Raw genomic sequence first — 12,498 nt, forward strand, 5'->3', positions numbered from 1 at the left:
AACTTTGCATACCAGATTATCTCAAATGACTAATGCTTTGAACGATAATAGTACCTATAATTCTTCTTATTTATAACTCTTCTTTCAGGGACGTACGCGCTTACTACGCTTACAACTGGGACAAGATGGGCGGTTTGGACTATCGAAACGTGCTAAAACTTTGTGACCAAATAACTCTGCGCACGGACGCCATTTTGGATATTTACGGGTCAACATTCGCTATGGTATTATCTATATATATTTATTACACTCTTGCTAAAAGTAGATTCAGGTTAATCAATAGAATAGAATAACCATAAACATAGATCAGGTAATATTTGTTTTCACCTCCGTGTCATAAGGAGATTCTGAAATATGCTTCAGTTTTTTAGTATAGTTCACAGACCCTTTCGCTCCGTGAAGGCTTAACCAAAGAAGCTGTAAAAGCCTTAAAACTAACAGCACAAACATTTTTCGAAATAAATGAGATCAATCTGAAATGGGCTGGTGTCCATTTGTGGTCGTTTCAGATGAGGCTTACATACCAGATATCAACAATGACAATTAACGTGATATTTTTAAATATAAAGAATCTTGTGGAGAGAAGAAGAAAGAGAATGACACTGGAAAAGTAGGATACGATTGAGTGATTATAGGACCACTCTGCCAAGACTTACTTATTACTTATTTTCTGTTGATGTGAGTGTTGTTAGCTCGAAGGCTTTTACAGTTTTATCTAAGCTACGGAGCGGAAGGTCCCGTGAACTTAAATCTTGCAAGATCATAGAACTAAGAAGAATGCCATTATAAGGTTCTATTTGAATTGTTACAGTGCCCAATCCTGGGACACTGTGACCTGTCCCTGGTCAGGACTATTGGACGAGCAGTGCGCAGTCTTCACTTCCTGAAGCGCACCCTGATTGTGGAGAAGGATGACGTCATCAAGGACATCTACATCGTGGACTCTGGCACCGTGGAATTGGTCGACGTCGATGACGAAGCCTTCACACCCGTAACTCTTACCAAGGGCAGGTAGTTTTGGACAAAATGTTTAACAGACTTGTCAAGTTATTAGCTTATTAGTGTCAAATAAAAAAAATAATCACGTATTTCAGAGTGATCATTGTGTAATGTTTTAATGTCTTAATTTTGTCAAAAAGTCATTCGTATCATCACAGTAGTATAATCACCGCCACCGCTGAATAAAATGATAAATCTAGAAAATGAAACGTTTCACGAGCAGAGTGACGAAATTCTAAATACAGTTTTTTATTGATTCTAATTTGTATCGCTAGTGTTTTGCTTTTACAATATTAATTTTTCGCTTAAACTAAACGCAGACAGTTGGGAGAGGGTTGCCGCTATTTGATACGGATCTTTCTTCTCCCAGCTGCGAGGCACGACAGCGTTTTATCATTTTTTTACAATTTTTCTTACACAATTTTCTCTTATGGGTAAATACAGCTAAAATTTATACATATTAACAATACAATTTGGAATACTCAATTATATATTAGTTGCTACATTATGTTATTTCAAGTCGCTGCCCAAACGCTACAGACCGTTAAATACCTTGAGATTTAGGACAATGTGCCGGGCCAACTCATCAAAAGATTCTGCAGTACATTTTTTCTTCAGAAGGTCCGGTAAGTTGAACGGAGGTGTATTAAGGTTTTCACATAAGGTCACATGGTTACGTCTTTTGGATGCGAATAGGGAGCAGTGTCTGAGTAAGTGATCAAAAGTCTGTACTGTGGAGTCGTCACATGGGCAAGTCTCATTATCGTTTATTGAATATTTAAATTTGAAAAAACCTTTTCAATATAATCATTTGATTCTAATTTATACTTTACCTTGTTTATTTAGAGAAAAAAAGGTAAAATTTTGAACATCTCCGTCATTTTTAGCGAGAAAATCATGAATATAATTGACAAGATATATCGGACCACGTATATTGCAAATATATTCAGTAGAAGCGACAATGTTTTGGCATTTTCAAATTATTTCATAAGGTTTTCAGTTATTTGCGAAAGATTTTATGGTTTATATTTACCGCATGAAAATCATTTTGTTACGAATGCTATTTTTATATTTATTGTTCTCTTTTATATGGTCTACTGTCTATCGCATAAAAACATGTTCCAAAGTATACGATTGCGAATTATTAGACAGCCTTACTACGAAATAATTTATAGAGAATGTACAAAGATCAATGGATGTATCTTTTTATATCATTTCTTTTACATCTTTACAAAGCGCTTGATCTATTTCAGCAGTAAATCAAGAAGCTTTATCTAAAGTGTTTGCTGAGAATAAAAAATTACGATTGTATATTTATAATGTTTTTGTTTCTTGTTATACATAGATTTGGTTGTAGCATATTTTAAATAACCTTTATAGACGTGGAATTTGATCTCTGTCTCGCCTTATCGATGAAGAGGTCTAAGATACATGCTTGCTTAGAAGAAACATATTTACTCTTCTCTTGAAGACTTCTAAATTATGATTGGCTTGTATTAGTTAATATATGAAGAACTTTAATAACTCCAGACCTTTTTTTTGTCATTCTCTTTTCGTCTTTCTTTCTCTGTCTCGTTTTACCTCTATCTTTTTTATCTCCTTCTTTTTATCATTCTTTTTCAAGGCATAAAGTCAATGGTCGTGATATGCCTGAAATGGTGATAATTATAAACTCCAAATCTTTCTTTATCACTCCCTTTTTGTCGTTTTGTCTCTATCTCTTTTATCTCTTTCTTTCTAGCACTCTTTTTCAAAGCATAAAGGCAATAGTGGCGCTATGCCCGAACTGATGATAATGATCAATTCCAGATCTTTCTTTATCACTCCCTTTTTGTCTTTTTTTCTCTTTCTCATTTTACTTCTACCTATTTTACCTCTGTCTTTCTATCACTCTTTTTCAAGGCATAAAGGCAATGGTCGTGCTATGTCTGAAATGACGATAATGATCAACTCCAGATCTTTATCACTCCCTTTTTGTCTTTCTTTCTCTCTCTTGTTTTACCTCTCTTTCTATCACTCTTTCTCACTCTTTGTCTCTTTTCTTTCTTCAGCCTTTATCATTTATAACCTAACTTTATGACCCAAATTAATACTTTGTATATTTCCTGCTTACTTTTTCTCTTCAAATTTAAATATACACTTGCTTGCTGCAGTATATTTGGTGATTTGGACGGGCGGCCTTCGCTCCGGTCTCCCGTGTCGCTGGTATCGCTCAGCAAGGTGCATCTACTCCTCATCAACGCCAAGGCCTTCTACACCATCATCAGCGACTTCCCTGACGTTGTTCTGCTATTGAAGTCTTACCGGCCGAATAATGAGGTTTCTTATATCATCAATTATTTTTAATTCATCATGAACATCGTTACATTAGCTATAGACGCCTACCGTAAGGCATCAGGCGCCCCCAGAGATCGTCATGATGACTGATCTTGCGCCACACCAGAGACTTCCCTCGACCTTGGCTTCAGCTCGTGTTCACCACTCCAGTACCTTGCAGTCCCATCGGGTATACGTTTATTATCATTATTTATTACAAAAACATTCTTTATTATTTTATGTACAATAATACAAAAAAACGGACATGATTTTGAATTACGAATTTCGATTTTATTTTTAATTTTTAAGAAAAACTCTTTTGATTTTTCAAATTGCCTGTATCCTGTTCTGTATACTTTGTATATAATCAAAATTAATTACGTAATTTTATTTTCTCTTTGGGTTTTTTATAATTTATTATGTTCTATATGAACAGTATATCGAAAGATTTCTAGCTGGGCTGTTCGAAATTTAAAAATTGTACAACAATACTCGATGAATATTTATATTACGAACGTGTTGATTTAACTTTTTTTTGCTATTTTTTACATTTTCCTCGTGATTAAAACCTTCATCGTGCGCTAGCAAAAATTTCAAATTTACCTGATTTATCTAGACTGTTTTTAAGTTTTCTCTTAGAAACATATACATGTTAATTAATTTTAATTAAATAAATGTGTCGTATATTGTATTCTTTTGCAGAAATATATAATTGGAAGCATGGGAGATGAACAATCGAAGATCAAGAAAGACCTGAGAGTGAGCTCCTCGATATCACCACTTCTGATACATTCAAGCTTCATCAAATATCTCAACCTGAAGAACTCCTACGTGCAATTGTATCTCATAATAATCTCATTTCTCAGCTTGCTATTAGAGACATATAACGCAGGCTTCCAGGACAACAGCACCTGGATGATTGCAGCTCTGTACGCACTGGATCTGGCTTTCTATTTGAAGTTTGTGCTTGTTTACGCTCTACCATTCCTATCGCATTCAGATGATGATGTTAAGAAGGTTATGAAGACTAACGTACAAAGGTGATGACCCTTCTTGACCTCTCAATACTGGATCTAGACTGTTTTTGTAAAGTTTGTCGGGTACAGGAGTTCAGACCTGATTGAAAAAGCCCATAGGACTGTGGCCTCGTGGTAGCTGTTCACCCATTTCTCCAGATGTCAAAGTTTTATTTATTACTCATGTTTATTTATGATACCTAGAAAACGCTGTCTATTTTATGAAAACTTGTTTGTGAGCATTGGCAACCATATATAATTAAACCAAATAGGAATCCGCGACATTCGATCGCACTTTGTCCCCTACCGCTGGGCAACCACTACTTCTCTTCGTTTGGTGCCCACTGCAAATAGACTTACTCCAAAAGTATCTATGGGTGATATACCATAATCACCACGATTGTCGTGTTGACGATTTTATTTATATTTATATTTACTTTATTGGAGATAGACAGTAACAAAAGGCAGTAAGAAAGTACAAACTTAGAAGCTTAGAACATATAAAATTAGTTACAGTTGTTACCTTATAACTATCTCACTGACAACATATAATGATTTATAGTCAAACAATTAAAATACAAATTAAAACATTACTAAACAGGGATCAAAGACTATGGTTAATATATTTATAATATGTTTGTTCATATATTATGGTTTAAATTGCATTGTATGTTCTTAATAATTTCGAACGAAATTGTTTTTTAAAAGATATGAGAGAGTACGAGAATATATCAATATCACTAACATATGAATTGTGGAGGTCACACATTCTGTATAAGGCCCGCTTATAAATGCGCATGCGGCAAACAATGCGAATTACACAGTAGTGCCAAACATCGACGGCACTGATTAGTGTAACAATACTCCTAAGGATGCCCCGTGGAGGGGTAAAACACGTGTTGAGTGATTTAGCGGTGATAGTTGTGCACTTTGTTGCACGACTACTGCCACATAGCGGAAGTAGATATATTAGTCCTTTTCTTACTTAGTATGTACTTCCGCAAAGTAACGCCTGAATCCATTAGATATTGTTGTCCATCGTCTGAAAATTTGTTTGTGAGTGAAATTGGGAGTTATATATAAGGCTGTACAAGTCTCAGTTCTCTACCGGTGGGATTCTTTCTCCAGTTATTATTTTTTAATCCAGAAGCAATCCAGGAATAATGAAACTCGATAGATAAATTATTAATATATATGTTTATTTTCAGGTATAGCAAGTCTGAAACTAAATACGACATATTATCATGTTTGCCGTTGGAATTATTTAGCTTTATAAGCAATGATGATCGAGGTTTGCTGTTCTCGTGTTTACGTCTTAACAGAGTATTCAGAGTTGTAAGTTCACAGCTGTTCTTAATTTAAAACTCTGACTTTAAATATCTTTTTTAGAATGTAAATGTACTATTTTTAATTATGGCAACTCAAAGATGTAGATAATAAAATCTAAAATCATAACTAAAAGCGAAAAATATTATAATTATATTAACCTGTGATATTTGATGAAGGAGATCAAGAAAGAGAGGCAATACATGAAAGGAAATTAGAATGTAGAGGAATGATGGAGAGTTATAGAATTAAAGAAGAGGAAAGTTAGATCATATGACAAATAGAAGAGTAAATAAATAAAAAGTATAAAAAGAATAGTTAAAAAATAATGTAAATGTTTCAAAATTAGATAGGGGAGTACGAAAGGTCCCCAATAACAGGAGTCATAAAAAAGGACCTCTTTCGTGTTCTTTGAGATACCTAACGCTTACACTATATAAGATAGGTTATATGTGTAAAAGGGTGAATGTATATCTCATTTGTTGTCAATTTATATATGGTACACCTTATTCAAGAATCAATAGTTGTAGAAATAATTACGTAAATTAAATATAGTAATATAAGCGTTTTTAAAATTCTGATATCTATGTATTAAAATAAATTATTACTTCCCACCTATCCGTGCAGATTTGTAGAACCAAAATTAAATATCGCATTCTAATAGTTAATATTACGGCTTCGAGTGCCGGTCTGGCGTTGAAATCAGGGAGGAGACAATACCCTCCCTGATAGGCGGAAAAGAAACCATGAAAGAATTCCTCAGTTATTGCAAAAGAATTATACAATATGCAATAGAAAAAAATAAAAGTTAAGCATCGACAAACAAAAACAAAAAAGATATGTAAAAATAAATAATATTAAACTGTGATAATGATAAAGATAAAAATGTGATACAACAAAACTAGAAATTAAGAAAATGTAAAATGAAAAGAGGATGAAAGAATGGTAAAACAGAGCAAGAAGAGCAGAATTGAGGTATAAAAGAACAGAATGAAAGATTATGTGAAGAATGAAAGAGAAGAGAATGAAAATAAAATAATTAAGTGAATGAATTAAATGCTAATAAAGTCCCTATCCCACCATAAATAGGGGTACGAGAGGCCCCCATAAGCGGGAGCCATAAAAAAAAATAGTTAATATTAATGTAACAACATACACGTTAATCAGTGTGATCACTTTATACAGAGTGATTGTAAAGAGCTTTAAAGTTTTTGCTGATAAATGAGATATGCATTTGTCTCTTTCAACTTTTACGTCTATGTTCCTACCAATCATGCTGTAAATTTCTCGGTAGCGACTCTAGAATCATTTTTAGATTAAAATTTTGTCAGTTTTCATATTTTCGGTGTTTATCTGAAATCTGCTCTCGGTGAAGAATTTTCCAGAAATTTCTATGGAAGCTTTTAAATATCAAAAATACAACTTCAGAGGTTACGATATATCCGTAGATTTCCAGCGCACTGGTGTACATATTTCCACTAATACACTATTTTTTTAGTTAACTAACTCACTTAAGATTTTGATAGTTAATATAATTGATATGTTATGTGAGAATAAATCAAGAAAATTGGTTTGTTTTTACCCAGGTGACGTTGTACAAGGGCATGGGTCTTCACCACGAAAGCCTGTCCATCAATATGACACTGATGACCATCTACTCGGTGTCCGTCTGGTTCTCTCTCTTTGTGCACATCACCTCCTGCCTCTGGTACTTCATCGGCTACCTCGAGGACCGCACTCAGCCCAAGTCCTCGTGGATTTACAAAAGTATGATTTTTAAGGAATGTCTCATATTACGAAATTTTCTATACTACTAATTATAAAATTTTAAAATGTTACCAGAGGACAATAAACTAGGGAGATTCAAAATGGAATTATAATAATAAACTTTATATCTAAGAAACATATTGAAAACATGATCAATAATATTTTGGTATCAAATAGAGAAACAGTAGATTACCACGACATAGAAGATGTACTATTAATAATAATGTATAATGTGTTTAGGCCTTTCCACTCCAAGGCTGTTATGTAGCATCGATAAAATTTAATTGAATTATAATATCTTGCGATTCTAGAATATGTTTCATTCATTCGTGGTGCAAACATTTTAGTAACAAAAATATTTTCTGTTTTAAAATTTTCCGCAAAAAGAAGTATTACACCATGTCGAGTATCACTCGACAGTGGAGCTTGTGGAACAAAATCAGTGTCGAGTGACACTCGACATTGGAGTGGAAAGGGTTATTAATAGATTTCAATTTCAAAAGTATATGATATAGATAAAATACACGTAAATTAAATATTGATAATCAGGCAACGTAGGATGTAAACACAGTGAAATTTTGTAATACAAACATGAATAGTACAGAATCCATTAGTATTGCAGATATAAAAAAGTAAAATATAATCGATAAAAAATCTATCGAATCTTGGCCAGATAAATACTTTATGACTGTAGGAGTTGGACATGTAATGAAATTTTGATTTGGCAGCTGAAATCATTTTTATTTATTTATTATCCTTGATTTTATAGTGATTACACATATTTACTGGGTATACCTCCCACTAGATGGACCGACATCATCAAGGTCTAGAACAGAGTTCCCCAAACTTTTTTGTGTCGTAGACCCCTTGCTATGTTTTTCCGTATTGGGTAGACCCCTTACTTACCTGATATTGATTTCCTGTAAATTTCTAACTGTAGTGAAGTTTTGTGTTAAAAACTTAAAGTAAAAACATTTGTTAATTTACACATTTATTAATTGAATTTAAAATAAAACTACTCAAAATAAAATTTTGTATCTGTTATGTAAAATATACGTAACATTAAATAAACTATAAATAAAATCACATAAAATATTTGCTTCATAGGTACTTTTATAAATAATGCAAAAGTTTTGATATTATAAGATAGTATGATGTAAGTAAATAGGTACTATCAGTGTATGTGTTGAGATCCACTATCGTGGACCCCCATTTTCATTTCATGGCCCCCCAAATTTTTTTTCGCTGACGTAGACCCCTTGCAGGTTGTCATAGACCCTTTGGAGTCGATATAGACCACTTTGGAAATCACTGGTCTAGAAGGTCGCTGGATGCGAGCAGCACAAGACCAGATATTGTGGTGATTGAGGTAGATCTGTGACTTGCGAAGGTTGAACTCTATATAAGTCAAAGAAATAATCTCAGAATAAAACAATTTTATAGAAACAAGAACATAATGAATATCTTTTTTAATAACATCTAACTTCATGTATGTTTATTTATATAAACAATTCTCATACATACTGTCAAAGCTAACATAATGTCACTATGGAATGAAAGAGAAAGACTGGGAAAATTGTAGAATGAAAGAAACAGTATGACAGACAATATGATACATGAAAGAGAAGAATGATAATGATAAAAAATATGAATAAATTACTAGAAATAAAAAGTCCCTGTCCCACACGAGATAGGGGAACGAGAGGTCCCCAACAGCGGGAACCATAAAAAAAAAAGATAAGTCTAATATATTTATTGCCAGCTATGAAAATGCCACAGTAAACTAAGTATTTTTTCTGGTAGTCACTTTCACAAACTTCCTTACAAGTTGGAACATGGCTTTAAGCAACAATTTTCTTGCAGATGACGGCGGCTCCTGGTGCAGGAACTCTTACATTTGTTCCGTATACTTTGTGGTCACAACTTTCACTCAGAACGGAATCGGTGACATCATGCCTAAGAACAGATCAGAGGTAAGTTTAAATCAATTAGCCAAGACGTGGTCACTTACGACATGCATTACATGAAGACTTGAAATCACCCAGAAAACAATGGAGAGGGCTATAGATAGAATCAGAAATGAGGAGATCAGAGTAACCAAGATCACCGATAAATCTCGAAGAATTGCTCGTCTGAAATGGTAATAGGCACTTGGAGTTGAAAGGTTTTCAAGTGACGACCATAAGCCGATAGACGTGACGTTGGTAGACCCAAATTAATTGGACTATTGACATAGTTAAGAAGAAATGTGTTGAAAGATGGGAAGCGATGCGAGAATGTAATGTAAATTAAAACTCTGTGCGTTATAGAAAATATAAAGGATGAAAGAAGGAAGAGATAATTGTGAAGGATGAGAGAGACAGAGAGAGGGAATGTGTGAAAATACGAAAGTTTGCGAAAAAATCATTATAAAATATATCCCTGTCTCAAAAATAAGAGTCATAAAATATACATAGTTAAGGAAGTACATAGAAGGAAAAAGAAGAAAGATGTATATAAGGCACATCTATTGTATTTTATGCAGTCGTGTAAATGTACATCTCATTGGCTGACAATCTATATATGATAATACCCTTTTCTAAAACAAAGGTTTGACAAATGATTACTAAAGTAATGATAATATAGTGAAAAAAGCGTTTTTAAAATTCGCATTGCTACATATTAAAATTAACTATTGTTTACTTTGTACTGCAACACGTTTTTAGCCAATATTCCATTAAGAAAATTTAAATCAAACTCATTTAAATCTTTACATTTATATCCAATCACCCTGTATAAACGTTAAATATAATTTATATATCTTTTGTATCGCATATTTCTTTAGCCAGTAATAACATCTGCAGAACGTCTTTTTTAAAAAAAAAAACAAAACAGCTTGTATAAACAAACGTCATTACAATAGACACGTAGAGCTACAGATTAAAAAGCAAATAAAAATAAACGATTTTCACGACAGATTAAATATAAATAGCACATTTCGTGTGGATCAAGTAGAATATGAAGTCAGAATGTGTGTTTGTATGTTTTATTTATTCTATCTTACGTTACGATGTTTTAATGATTTAATAAAATTATTTATTTTAAATAGGGATTATCTGTACGAAATTATTAATTTTTTGAAAATCATTACATTTAATTTTTAATCTGTATATTAATGTCACTATAAATTATTCAAAGTAGAGAATATTGTAATAGGAATCAACAAAATGCTACGAAAAATTTAATAGGTTTCTTTTGTACATACACGGATATGATTTTGTCAAAATATATCTATTCAGTGTTGTTCCAAAAGCAAAGGCTACAACTGCAATGATAATTTATCAAATAAAAATTGTAAGAATAACTTTTTGTTTAGCAAAAAATGATTCAAGGCAAAGTTTCTTTTGTTAAAGATAATACGGATACTATTTTGCCAAAATATATTTATTAATCGTTGCAACTTGAAAAGTATAGATTACAATTGCAGTTATAATTTATCAAGGAGAAAATGTAAGAAGTGCTGTTTGTTCAGCTAACAATGATACAGACTTCACAATTTAATTGACAGTTATATATGTAATTTTAAATTCAACGAAAACAAGCAAATCCGGGGGATCACTCTAGCGTTACGAAACGAATAAACAAGACAGCGCGCGTCACGGCTGCATTGGTTTTTGTCACTATGCCAGTTAAACTCAACTAGCTACACATTGTACAGCGCCTGATGATAAATAAATGGAGCTTTTTATATCATCGATCATTTACAAATAAAAACACAATGAGTGAGTGATGAGAGGAGAAAAAGTAACAGATTGGAAGAGCGATAACAATCTTATTGTATAGAGTTATAAACAGTTAAGAATAACAGAGAATGAAAGCAAGATACTTGTAGGTAAGTAGTAGATGAGCTAGGACTATATGTAATAGGTTTTAAGAGAGATGTGGCAACTATTATGTAGTACTTGGGAGGATACAAGTGACAGATGACAGGTAGTATATAGTATTAGGGGAACGGGAAAGTAATGTCGCTATCTTAAGTTAAATTCACACGACTACATCTTTAACAAGTTTTTATTTCTAATCAACAATATATTCACTTTCGTTATCAACAACCTTTTGCTATCTAGTATACAAATCAATGCCGGAGCGATAAAAATAAACAGGGTTTCTGTAAAATATGTCAACAGAAACGACTTTACTTTCCATTCCTCCTAACATGTGGTTGGTGGTCTTTTCAACAAATACAACTGCAAGGCAGAGGTCCTCCACAAAGATATCTATATGGGATATATAACACTTGGCAAGAAGGTTGGTGATACCAGTGTTTCTAAGGTATCCAAGCTGCTGCCCATCTTCTAGAAAACTTATTTGTTAGCAGTGATAATCCTATGTAAATAATTCACTAAATTAGAATTATATAAGATTGTATCTCAGAAATCGAATCAGCTATCACAACTCAAGCTATGTGGTGGTTGATAAAATTTGGTTTTGGCCGGTTTCGAATGATACATCTAAACTACACTAGTATATCGCTAGGACATTCAAATTGTACCAAAATTTGGGGTGGTATTCTGAACAGCCTCTAGCCAGTATCAAATGATATATTTTTTTCAGGTATTGTTCGTAATAGTACTCCAGATTGTGTCAGCGATGGTGTATCTGGTTTACGTAGGCGAGTTCTCTAACATATTTCAACATCAATCGTTTCGTTCGTTCGAATATTTCTGCAAGTATTTGGAACTTCAGGTATATACCTTTATAGAATATGTTATTTCTTTTCGTCCCTTCATTGCATCCATGACAGATTTTTCTAGAAGATTCCACGCCAAAGGAAACATTTTCAAATTAAAAGCTGTTTTGGTGTCCAAAGTCATAAGCCAGATGTTTCCTCTTACGTGCGATCATTTTTCTCTTCATTATTTTTTATTTGATGCGATCTAATCTTTCTGCAATGTTGTATAAAGTAAATTTTGGATCTCTTATCACCTATAAAGGAACACGTAACAGAACCATTATTCATACGGTAACTTTTAATGTAACTGTAACTAATGTGTACTGCTATTGTACTTAAATACATATTTTCAGGCTTTCCCAA

General features: G+C 33.0%; 1 protein-coding gene across 1 annotated transcript in view; it reads left to right on the top strand.

The window, feature by feature from the left end:
• LOC137922519 (uncharacterized) overlaps window positions 1-12,498 on the top strand; it is a 54,043-nt gene that overhangs the window by 36,554 nt on the left and 4,991 nt on the right. The window contains exons 29-36 of the mRNA XM_068765565.1: window positions 89-224; window positions 812-1,011; window positions 3,153-3,318; window positions 4,018-4,355; window positions 5,540-5,666; window positions 7,244-7,424; window positions 9,288-9,397; window positions 12,018-12,149. Coding sequence (XP_068621666.1) covers window positions 89-224; window positions 812-1,011; window positions 3,153-3,318; window positions 4,018-4,355; window positions 5,540-5,666; window positions 7,244-7,424; window positions 9,288-9,397; window positions 12,018-12,149 — 1,390 coding nt within the window. The remainder of the gene's footprint in view (window positions 1-88; window positions 225-811; window positions 1,012-3,152; window positions 3,319-4,017; window positions 4,356-5,539; window positions 5,667-7,243; window positions 7,425-9,287; window positions 9,398-12,017; window positions 12,150-12,498) is intronic.

This window comes from Battus philenor, unplaced genomic scaffold, assembly GCF_028537555.1.
Source record: "Battus philenor isolate CCGP_79_NKW_IND1 unplaced genomic scaffold, ilBatPhil1.0.hap1 SCAF_2, whole genome shotgun sequence".
Classification (NCBI taxonomy): domain Eukaryota; kingdom Metazoa; phylum Arthropoda; class Insecta; order Lepidoptera; family Papilionidae; genus Battus; species Battus philenor.